The sequence below is a fragment of the Cebus imitator genome, unplaced genomic scaffold (genome assembly GCF_001604975.1).
Source record: "Cebus imitator isolate Cc_AM_T3 unplaced genomic scaffold, Cebus_imitator-1.0 Scaffold452, whole genome shotgun sequence".
NCBI lineage: Eukaryota > Metazoa > Chordata > Mammalia > Primates > Cebidae > Cebus > Cebus imitator.
Window position 1 is genome coordinate 358,626 of NW_016107767.1, and position 13,045 is coordinate 371,670.

The window sequence follows — 13,045 nt, forward strand, 5'->3', positions numbered from 1 at the left end:
TAAATAGCTGGGATTACAGGTACCAACTACCGTACCCAGATAATTTTTCTATTTTTAGTAGAGATGGGGTTTCACCATGTAGCCTAGGCTGATCTAAAATTCCTAACCTCAAGTAATCCGCCCACCTCAGCCTCAAAGTGCTGGAATTATAGGCAAGAACCACCACACATGGCCCTAAAAGTACTTTTTGTTTTCTATGATGAAAATCCCATTGCTTGACTAGGAAAAAGGAGCTGATTTTTAAAATATTAGATAAACCACAGGTTGAAGCAGATGCATGTTGCACTTGGAGTTTGTTTTTTTTAGTTAGTAATTATAATAGCTAAAATTTAATGACACTTACTTTATGATATGCACTGGACTGGGAATTTTAATATTAACTGTCTTTAAATCTACAAAATAATTTCTAAAGGTTGTTGTCACTATCTTTGTTACGTTAAGTAGAATTTACTTAAAGCCACAGAGTAGCTACAAAATAGGGTTCGATGTGTATTTGAATTGAGCAGTGCCATGTAGGGAAAGGCCAGAGTGCTATAGATGCACCCAAAAGAGTTGGTATTCAAGAAAGTGAAAAGTCAGTATGGGTGGAACATAAACCAAAAAGAAAGAGGAAATGTTGAGAGATGTTACAGGGGTCAGGACCACCCAACTTGCTTTATTTATGTTCTGCTCCATCTGTTATATTCATTAGATATATTTTCTAAATAAACATCTTAATGTGACTAAGAAAATTGATTAACATTTCAAGATTCCATATTATATTGAGTACACCAGAAGAGGAAAAACTTTCTGGTTTGTGCATAGGAATGTAAGAGATAGCCATCTAGTGGTCTCTCTCACGTGTAACGAGATGTTTGTAGAGATTCTGCTCTGAAACTTTATCCTGGCAAGGTCTGTGCAACTGCATGCAGCCAAGCCTATTACATTATTTTAACAATTTTGCTTTCCTAACCCAACAACAATCTTAAATGATAAATTCACATGAACTGGAGTGTTCTACCTTTGGTATTTTATCACAGCTTTTAGATTTCTACTTACAAACCTGAATAACTATGCCTCATTCTGAACCTGTCTTCCTCCATCAAGACTAGCCTATACGGAGATTGCAGTGAGCCAAGATCATGCCACTGCCCTTTAGCCTGAGCAAAAGAAGGAGAGACCCTGTCTCAATAATAATAATAATAGTAGCATAAACATATGGATTCAAGTTTTAATTTAATTTAATTTTTTTTGAGATGGGTCTGTCTCCGTCACTCACGTGGAGTACAGTGACATGATCATAGCTCATTGCAGCCTTGAAATCCTGAGCTCCAGCAGTCCTCCCACTTTAGCCTCCCAAGTGTTGAGGACTATAATTGAATGCCACCACACTCAGCTAATTTTTTTTTTTTATTTCTTGAAGAGAAGGGGTCTCACTCTGTTGCCCAGACTGGCTTGAACTCTTGGGCTCAAGCAATCCTCCTGCGTGGGCCTCCCGAAGTGCTGGGATTACAGAAGTAAACCTCCACTCCCAGCCTCAAGTTTTTAAATTACGGCTTATCTCTCCCTGAAATACTCTTGTATTTTATTTCCTAAATAAGACATTTCACTGTACAAGCATATGAAACTATTTATATTTAATATATGGTTCATCAGAATTTAGCAATAATGTACTGTATTAATTTTTCTTCTGTAAGGCAGAATGCCACTATGCCCTAACAGATTTGCTTGACTCACAATTTGCTTTGTTCATTTTACTGAGATTGGCCCTATTACTTGGTAATTATTTTCTGATTGAAGATTTCACCTGGGATAAGCCGATTTCACTGGCAAGAATTGAAAATCTACTTTGAAACATTAAACCAGGACTATTTGTAAACATGACAGAATCTCTTAGCTTCGTTTTGGAAAGACTTCATCTCCCCTTGCACCAGTTTCTTAGTAATATTCTTCGGTGAAATATATCATGGCTAAACCAGTTATCACCTTCATTTCCTAATGGTCATGAAAAGCGGGTTTATAAATGTTTTCCAATGGTGCTGTAAATGTAATTAAAATGTAAGCAACAGGACTCCATAGTCGTAAGTAATTTCTTCATTTGCAGCACTTAGTATAGGATGGGGAAAAGGAAGAACTGGTGGTGGCTTTTGGGTTTGGTGTAGGAGAGCAGGTTTGTGTTTCCATTGAGAATATGGAGGATACAAATGGATTTGAAGCCATCATGGAAATGATGAGGGTTAAAATACTTGACGAACTTTCTGTGGTTATGTTTTGTATATGTGATAATATTTTATAAATAATTTGCTTTCATGGAATTGGAGTCTCATATCCAAATTTACTCCTTACAGGAAGGCATAAATACATTTTAGTGATGAATCACCCTAATATCACTTTATTAAAATCTTTTCCTTTGTTTGAAACTGAATTAAAAGTATTCTTTGCTCAAAAAATTATTTTTCTCATTTGCTCATTTTTTTTGTTTAAGAAGAACAACTGCAGCTACTTACAATAGCCCTGCTAACAAAATAGTAAGAAAATTTAGGTTTCCCAGTTGTCAAATGGATACATATTTATTTATGTTTTACAGGAAATGTATATTTCCTGCTCATGAAATGTATATTTCATTTCTTGGGGCTTATACTTTAATAGGTTTTTAAAGACAACTGCAAAGAGTTTCTTGTGCAGATAACTGTTATCTAATGTAGTGACCGATGATATTTTATTTTAGAAATCTGATGAGCTCTTAATTTCCATATCAATTAAACTATAGTGTGAAAACCATTTATTGAAATGTGCCATGCAATTAAATAAGCATTATTTTTTCTACTAACATGTCAATAGATGTTATAACAGAAAGACATAGATGATATATGAACTAAAGTGTTTCAGTGGTCTAGGAGTTTTTCTCTTTTTTTCTCCCTGTGTTTGAAAGTCTGAGTGCAAACTTCTCTCATATTTATTATGAGAAACAAGTAGATATTTTTAAAAGCACCAAACTTTGTAAATTTTGCAATCTTATCTACGCTCCACGCCCTTATCTCTTCTCTTTTTTCCACAGGTGATTTCTATTCACTACTTTCCAAGCTGCTAGGAGAAAGGGAAGATGTTGTTCATGTGCACAAATATAATCCTACAGAAAAGGCAGAATCAGAGTCAGACCTGGTAGCTGAGATTGCAAATGTAGTCCAAAAAAAGGATCTTGGTCTGTCTGATGCCAGAGAGGGTGCAGAACATGAGAGGGGTGATGCTATTCTTGTCAGAGACAGAATTCACAAATTCCACAGACTAGTGTCTACCTTGAGGCCACCAGAGAGCAGAGTTTTCTCATTACAGCAGCCCCCATCTGGTGAAGGCACCTGGGAACCAGAACACACAGGAGGTGCGTGTAGGGTTTCTTTTAAGGAATGAAGTATGAAATGTTACAATCCACATTAGTAAAACCTGAAGGGAATAAGAAATTAATGGGTGAAAAAAATTCATCAATGAAAAGGACTTATCATTAGCAAAAATATTACTCAGATTTGGGCTATCAGATATCACTTTGAAGATTTTTGTTTGTTTGTTTCATTTTTGGTCTAATACTGCATAAATTTAGGATCTGTTCAGTTGGATCATTTGGGGAAAGGAGGCATATGAAATTCGGGATAAAAATTCTTACCAAATGAATATTTTTTATTTTGCTCAATGGAAATACATTGAAAATTCAAAACCTGATATGTAGAGTCCCAGTGTAAGAAATGCTCATACACTATCTCCTTGTAAGGTAATTAAATTCCTCTCAAAGGAATCTTATACTTTCAACATTCTCATCCAGCTGACTTGTAAAATATAACCATTTTTATGAATTTGATTTCTTAAGTTTCATTATCGATTACAATCTTAATTGGAAAGTTGAGTATTTCTGAAGGACCTCTAGTAAGTCAATAACTATCAGATTTATCTTTATTTCTGGCCAAAATAGGCTTCCATAAGTACAGGGCAGACAATATCTTATTCCCTTCAGGTTTCTGTACCAGCAAGCTATGGATGCCTCATCTTTGTCTTTAATTGTGTTGTGGCCTCTGTGATATTGATTGTGTTTCACGTTACTTGCTAATGTGGAAAGCCACATAATACAGCATGTGGAGATAATCTCCAAAAAAGTAACGAATATGCGTGCATGGCAGCTGTCCACGTGTGGGCTGGAATGGCACAGGCTTGATGTTTTCAAATTCAGCTTTGCAAGAAGTCATAAAGTATTCAACACCCAGCTGATTTTTATTTATAATTGAAAAAAGTTAGCATGCAGTGCCTTTTGCTCACATGAGAGTTTCAAGCATTATCCATTGGGACTAGCCTAATGGTTTCTGAGAGATGTTAACCAGAACGTGGATTTTTAACTTTTCGTATTTAAACAGGATCACACCTGCTCTAGCTCCTTCTGGATTTATCAAATAAAACTATTTTTCTCAAGAGGTGGTCCTTGGACCTCCTTGAATCAGAATCACGCAGGGTGCGTAAGAAAAAGACCCCTCAATCTTATCAAAGAACAGCTGAATCAGCATCTCTGAGTATGATGACTAGAAATGTGCAGTTTATCATGCCCCTATGCATTTCAAAACACACAGGGGTGTCTGTCTGAACTTATATTTTAAGGACAGTGAATTGTAACCCAGACAACATGGAAATATAAAAGGGAAAAGAGCCTCTTTTGTGAGAATGCAATTGTGTTCATGTGGGAAATGTGAGTTGCAGCGTGCTTTATTCCATGACTTGTCTTTGTTATTCTTGGATTTGAAATGATATTACGGTCATTTGTAGGTATCAAGAGTGTCAATGTCACAGTCAGAATTTGACTTAAGATATTGCATTTCTGAAACCTACCAAGTTTTTCTACTAAATAAATTCTTAAAATACCAAGTGCGTATACTTGGCAAATATCCTCTTGGTTTCCAGGGAGGTCAAATGACAGTGCTCAAGAGAAAAATGCTTCTGTAGGATCTAGTTAGGGAAATTTCCTTCCTGTGAATGTCGCTAAAGTGAATAACAATGAGTTATAGAAATATTCAGCACAACTGCAAATTAAGAAAGGAGCATGTATTTCCTTATTTAAATGATTTGATGTTATTTCACTACTCAATTCCAAAAACCTTTAAAAATAAAATGCAAAACTCATATTTAGGTTAACTATTTCTAAAAGGCTTTTTCTTAATTCTCTTTCACCATTTACTATAATGCAGTGTAATAACCAACTTTAATTGATGCTGTTGCATTCCTTTGGGTAAGCCAGAGTAAAACCTATCCTCAGAAAGCTTCCATTTTGCAAAAAATAAAGTAGGACATTATCAGCATATAAGTCTCTAATAAAACTTATTAGTAATCTAATTAATATCTAGTCCTCAGGGCATAGTCAAGGGTAATAAATTTGATGAATAATCTTTCATTGTTTCTCTCATACCCTTTCTTTACTCCAGGCAAAGCTGCGAATGAGCCTAATGGTCTGGAGGAATTAACTGTTTCCCTAAGTGCCTAATTTGCTATAAGGAATTCTATTTGCTGCAAAGAAGAAAGTAACTTTTTATATGAGATTATTACTAAAACAAAACTGTCAGGCTGTTCTGTTGCTTAATATTATAGCTCATACTTATTTCAGATATCTTTGACACCTATTGTTAATTTTCAAATAAAGAAACTGAAGCCAGAAGTTAATCTGTTTGAATGAGGTCACCTATCTAAATCTAAAACTTGGACTTTATGATTTCCAATGTTCATCTTCTAGTTTCTTACATTTCAATACAATTGTGCACAAAGAGATGCTAATGTGCTTGCCCAGTTTAGATAAACTTCCCAGGAACACTGGACCCTCACTGCTTAGAAAACGGAGATTTCTACTCAGAACCCTGTTTGGATGTCCTCAGTTCTTGACACCAGCATAATCTAATATGACAGTGTTCTCTGCAGCAATATTTTAGATTTCATCAATTGGTCTATATGTTGAAACTGTAATATGGTTATGAAGCCCATCCAGCTGACTTGAGGGTTCAAAGATGAAATTAATAGATCAGCTCAAAAATCTAGGTGTGACTATATAGTAGGCCTAGGAACACCTGAGGGTTTCAAAAACCATACTATTTTCTGAACCTTTAGTCTGGTCAGGATTCCACTTGTTTTCCACCTTGGCATCTGCCTTTAAAATTGAATTCTCCACCTCATTTTGGGTTGGATATCAGTGGTCACCAAGCTGCATGAAGAACACAGTAGAATGATATCTTCTGACTTTGCACAGCTGAGAAGTTCTCGTCATTCCCCAGAACAAGTTAGTTAAGTACTGTGTCTTCATAGTGGCTCTAGGAGTACAAATATCTGCGAATAGCATTTTTTTAGGTTTTACCTTCATGATTTTTGGTGAAGATCAGAAAACTCTGAAGTTGTGAAAACAGCATTAGCAACAGAAACTTCCTGGACAAGTTCAGATAAGCTAGACTAGAGATTTTCAAACTGTTTTTGAAAGGGAATGCCTCAAGGAGGAGGTAGTAGTCACAGCCTTCCCAACACACACACACACACACACACACACACACACACACACAATACAGCTTCCCCAAAAGCAGTTCTGTATTTGCCCAAAATCAAATTTGGAAACTACTTCATAGAGACAGTATAACATAGGATATTGTGGGTCCTGGCACCCAACTGCCTGTTGGCTTTGAATTTCAGATACACAGTTTTCTATGGGGTCTCTACGCAAGGTTAAAAATAAATTCTATGAGCTTCAGTTTTCTCATGTATAAATGAGGATTATAATAGTATACTCCTCACAGAGTTCAATTGAGGGTCAGATGATATTATACGTGCAAAGTGCTTTGAACAGTGTCAGCATGTAGAAAGCATTTTAAAATGTTATGATATATTAACAATTGTGATTATTATTACTACCATTACTGTCATGTGAGATTGAGATTTTTTAAAATTAAATAAGAAAATATGAATATTAATTACTTGATCTTAAGCAGCATTTGTGAGTCAGCGAATTTTCTTCCAGTATGCAGGAAAGCAACAAAATGTGGCACTCTAAGTTGATAAGTTGAGAAAGTGACTTGGCAGTGTTTAATCACAATGAGAGCTTGTGGTTCTTCAAATGTCTGATGACTTACATTGATGTATCTTGATATTTGCATGTGATACATGACATAGAGTGTGAAAATACTAATCTCAATAAACTAAGAAGCAGATGCACTTCTGTTTAAACCTAGTATAGTTTAGTTTCTATCATTAATAGTTTAGATAGAGACAACACTAAATAGAGTAGAAACAAAATCTTAGGTACCTTTATTCTAGTTGTCCTCTGGAAACTAGACTCATTGAACACTTAAAAAGTAGAACTAGTTATTCTAGTGGCATATTTGATTGGACTACCACATACTTGCATGTGGAAGCCTAATTGAGCATGTATTTACCAACCTCTGGATGTCAGAAAATACACCTGCATTTGTGTGGCAATTCTGATCAACTAAAAGGATTCAGACGGTGTTCAATTATTCTTAAGATACATTTAGTTGTTTCTTCATTTCTATGAACAACTTATACTTAATTTCAGAGTCTATTTTTATATTTCAGTCATATGCTTACATCTACATTCAAGTCTTGAAGAATTTTCAAGGTGAAATAAACAATTCAGTTGGCTGAATTTTCATCTCTGGATGGGAGGAGACTGGTAAAAAATAAACACGTATACATAGCTGTTACTTTGAGGCAAGCTTAGTGTTTTAGATGCATTGATTCATTAGAGAGGAAGAAAGTGATGCATAGAAACGTTAAGTCACATGCCCAAAATGCCATAGCTCAAAAAACCAAGATGCAAAACCAGGCCGACTTGCTCCCGTCTTGCTTCTTAATCACTCTGTTATTCTGCATCTCACACATACACATACACACAAACACCCTGCATATCCAAGTAGGAAGAGGATTTTTTTTCCAGTGATCTAATTATCTTATGCTACAATTGTAATAACTATAGTTATCACAGGTGTATTGGTTATGCTTTCTCAGTCAATATTCAGCCAATTTGACCAAGATGAAAATCTCATTTGCAATTAAAGAAACTTTAAAAAGGAAAGGAATTCTGCTAATGCTTTTGAGCCCTTATTTATATAGTAAATCTCTTCCTCACTTCACTCTCATTAAATGAAACATTATAATTAATTCTTGTTTTCTTTCTTACTTTGGTATAAATATTTCTACAATAGTTTTAGTTAATTATAGTTATTGCTGGCACTTCTGATGAATAACAATTCCTGACCAAAATAAGGCATCCTTTTCTGAAAAGATGAAAATTTACAAGTACAGAAAAAGCAAGTGCCATATTTTGTTTTTGTTGAAGTCTTCTAGTTATTTTTTTCAGTCCTATTTCTTAAAATTAAATGTGAAGATCCTTGTTACACTGAAATTAATTCATAGTTCTGGGTTTGAAATTATATTTTTTTCTCAACTTTAGCTCTGTTAGTCTTCATGTAACACAGATGAATGAATGCCCTTTCAAATACTTATTAATAATTTCATAATTTCATGTGAATGCAACAATGATCAGTAATATTAATCTCTCTCTGGGAAAGTATAATTTATTAATCTTTTTCATGATAAATTGATGCAATTTTAATAGCAATATTTAATTTTTTTCTAAAAGTAGTAACTTCTTTTTCTGACTATACGGCAGAATATGTGGCTGTACATTAACCTTTATTTATAATAAGTGTAAGGATTCCTTATAGAATAATATGATTTATTTATCATAAAAAATGTTATATGTCACTGGAAAAATATTTTAAGATTTCATGAGTTCTTTCAACTTTTTAATAATCTTTTAGAAATAAAAACAAATTTTAACAAAGCTACTAGGATCAAATAGCTAATGTATATTTATCTTATTTTTCTAAAAATGTTGTTTCCAGTAATATATTCTCAACTCCAGAGTTTAAGCAATCAAGCTTGAAATAATTCTATCATTTGCTATCTGAATTTAGAGCAACTGACAGAGTTGGGAGTGACTTTCCCAAGGTCATGGGTAAGAAATTTGCATTTAGTTTTTAAGCTAAAACTGTTAATCTGCAGCATTAACTAGTCATGTATTTATTTATTTCTTAAATAATAACTAAGAAAAATCTGAACTAGAATTTTTAACTTCTCTATCATCAAAAGTGTTTAAGGTAGAACCCAAATATATTTTATCGTATACTTTACTTAGCAAAGATTTGAAATTGTCCTTAATTGGGGATTAGAAAATATCCCTGAAATTGAGGCCTAAAGTCTGGCTCAAGGATGAAGTTCCTTTCCTGTCAAATGAGACAGTTATGTGGAATAATTTTCACATCATTCTAGCATTCTCTGATTCTCATGTCGTGATGAGCAGGAATTGGAAGAATGATCAATATTAATTCTGTCTACATACACACTAGTCCTAAATCACTGCCTTTATTCTTGATCTTTTCATCTCATAGGAAATAGCCTTTAACTACCTAATAATTAAAAGTATTGTGAAACTGGAAGCAAAAATTTTAATTAATTTAGCTAATCTTCACAGAAAAAAAAATCATGAACTCAGTTTTTCTTTAACTGTCCAGAAATTTCTGTTTAATAAAGAGACTCAGATCTTGAAAATTTTGAACTCCTGGCTAAGTAATATAAGCGTACAAATATCTGCATTGTCATGAGCTTTGAGATTCCCTTGGAAGCCAGCTAGAAGTTTCAGGAGTGGTGAATGAGTACAGAATTATGACAACTAAATGAGAGTAGAATGGATGAAGTGCATTCTCCTTGAATCTCAGGTTCAAGGAGATTCAAGCAACTTTAAAATCATTAACATTTGGGGGGTGGATGATGACATATCTATCTGTAGATTTATCTAGTCATCTCTAATTCTAATGTATATACTCTGTTTCCAGAGTTCACTTTCAAAAATACAGCATTAATCATGTCACCCCATGTATTAAATTTTTCCATGGGCATACACCATCAGAGGGCCTAAGGACAGTTCCTCTTTGCCCAGCACTGCCCCTGCCAGTGCTTGCCCACATCATTGAGGCCTGAGGATCAACTCAACCTGCCTGAGTCCAGACACATTGCCCAGGGATTTGAAGATTCACCCAACCCATCTACCACCACTGGTGTCTATGCACTCCTCCTAGCGGTCTAAGGACATGTCTGTCAAGCTTGCCATCACCACTGCTGCCAGAACCCACCTGCATGAGCCACATGGGGACCTGAGGATGGGTCCTTTCAGCCTACTACCACCACTGCTGATGTCCATGTGTACCGCTTTGGGATCTGAGGATAGGTTCAGTGCTACTACTGCCCTCACTGATGCCATGCATGCCACCCATGGACCCAAGGACCTAACTGCCCACCCAGCCCACCACTGCTACTGCCAGAACCTGAGTAAGCTGCCTGGACGTGCTACCACGATACCTGCATATACCACCCAGGGGCCTAAAGACTGGCATGCTCAGCTCACTGTTGCCACCAGTGGGGCCCAAGGATTAACCTACCTTGTGTCCCTGTCCTCAGCAAAGCCTCACCATAGCCTCTACTAACAACTACAGCTTAAGCTGCTGAGGAACACAAAGACATCACTGATGCTGATTTTAACCAAACAAATCATACAGAGACTACTGTACCCACCTAGAATCAAAGCCAAAGCTCCTTATTCAACGAACACTCTAGTTTGTCTATAAAGAAAAACATCTTTCCTTATGAAACCAAATCTATAAAATTGGAAGAAGCAAGTGTTTTATCAAAATAGAGATATCATTGTAAGGACAGAAGAAACATGAAAAGGAAACATGACACCTCTAATGGAACACAATAATTCTCCAGCAACATACTCAACAAAAAGAAATCTATGAAATTCCTGAAAAGGAATTCAACATAATGATATTAAAGAAGCTCAGTAAAATACAAGAGAACACAGATAAAAAATACAAAGAATTCAGAAAAACAGTTTACGATCTGAATGAGAAATTTGACAAAGAGATATTATAAAAAAGAGTCAAACTCTGGAACTGAAGAATTTAATCAAATGAAATAAAAAATACCATTGAGAACTTCAACAATAGACTAGATCAAGCAGAAGGAAGAATTTCTGAATATGAAGACATCTTTTAAAATAACCCAGTGAGGCCAGGCATGTGACTCATACCTGTAATCCCACACTTTGGGAGGCTGAGGCAGGTAATTTGCTTGAGGTCAGGAGTTTGAGACCAGACTGGACAACATGGCAAAACCCTATGTCTACTAAAAATACAAAAATTAGCCAGATATGGTGGTACGCCCCTGTAGTCCCAGCTGTACTTGGGAAGCCAAGGCATGAAAATCACTTGAACCTGGGGGGCAGAGATTGCAGTGAGCCGAGATAGCACCACTGCACTCCATCCTGGATGACAGTGAGATTCTGTCTCATTTAAAAACAAACTAACAAAAAAACACATGAGATTTTAAAAAGAAAAAAATATTTAAAAATGAAGAAAGTCTACATAATATGATATATAGGACACTGTAAACTGACTAAATATTCAAATTTTGTTGTTCTATAAGGTGTAGAGATGGACAAAGCCATAGAAAACCTGTGTAATGAAATAGCAGCTGAAAGCTTCCTGTTTTGGAAGAGATCCAGATATCCAGATACAGGAATCCCAGTGATCCCTAAATAGCTTCAACCTAAAAGGTCTTTTCCAAGAAACATTATAGTGGAATTTTCAAAAGTCAAAAACAAAGATTAAATTCTAAAAACATCAAAAGAAAAGCATCAAGTCTATGTAAGGAACCCTCCTTCGGACTAAAGCAACTTTCTAAACTTAAACCTTACAGATCAGGAGACAGTGTAAATTGATATATTCAAAGTGCTAAGAGCAAAAAACAACTCATCCAAGAATGCTATTCCCAGCAAAGTTTTCCCAGACAAGCAAAATTTGTGGGAATTCATTAGCATTGGAACATCCCTGCAATAAATGCTTAAGAAAGTCCAGGTTTTACCTCTATAAGCAAAAGAACAATATCTGCTGTCACAAAAACACATAAAAGTATGAAATTCAGTGGCAGAGCAGATACACAAATGAGAAAGAGAAAGGACTCAAGTGTTGCCACTGCAAAAAAGCATCAAACCACAATGACAATAAGAAAGGAAAAAAGGCTATACAAAACAATCAGAAAAGAATTAACAAAATGACAAGAGTAAGTCCTCACCTACCAATAATAACCTTGAATGTAAATGGATTAAGTTTCTCACTTAAAATATGCAGACTGCCTTAATGGATAGAAATATATAACCCAACTATTTGCTGCTCATAAAAACTCACTTCACCTGTAAAGAAACAAAAGACTGAAGTGAAGTGATGGTCAAATACATTTCATGCAAATGAAAAACAAAAGCAAGCATGAGTAGTTATGTGTCAGGTAAAATGGACTTCAATAACAGTAAAAGCAACAACAACGATGAAGTGATCGTATATAATGACAAAGAGATCAATTCAGCAAGAGGATATACCAATTCTAAATATATATGCATGCAACACTGTAGCACAGAGCTATATAAAGGAAATATTTGACCTAAAGGGTGAGATAGACTCCAACACAGTAATGGTTGGGGACCTCAACTGTTGTCAGCATTAGACAGCTCATGTAGACAGAAAATAAACATTGAACTGAAATTATACTTTAGACCAAATTGGCCTAATAGACATTGACAGAACATTTTATCCAACAGCTGTAGAATGTACCTTCTTTTTATCAGCACATGTAACATTCTCCAGGATAGACTGTGTGTTAGGCCATAAAACATGTCTCAAAAAAATTTTAAAAATAGAAATTCTATCAAGTATCTTCTTAGACCACAAAGAAAAAAGCTAGAATTCAATAACAAGAAGAACTTTGGAAGCCGTACAAATACATGGAAATTAAGCAACATGCTCATGATCAACTATTGGGTCAATGAAGAAATTAGGAAGGAAATCAAAAAAATTTTGAAACAAATGAAAATGGAAACACAATATACCAAAACCTATAGAATATAGCAAAAGCAATAGTAAGAAGGAAGTTT

General features: G+C 35.1%; 1 protein-coding gene across 9 annotated transcripts in view; it reads left to right on the forward strand.

Moving 5' to 3' along the window:
* The window catches only part of PAM (peptidylglycine alpha-amidating monooxygenase), a 280,315-nt gene that overhangs the window by 223,699 nt on the left and 43,571 nt on the right, over positions 1 to 13,045 (forward strand). For 6 of the 9 annotated variants that reach the window (XM_017511776.2, XM_017511778.2, XM_017511777.2 and 3 more), the window contains one exon: positions 3,038 to 3,358. The exons of the other annotated variants lie outside the window; for them this stretch is intronic. In XM_017511776.2, coding sequence (XP_017367265.1) covers positions 3,038 to 3,358 — 321 coding nt within the window. The remainder of the gene's footprint in view (positions 1 to 3,037; positions 3,359 to 13,045) is intronic. 9 annotated transcript variants of the gene reach the window in all.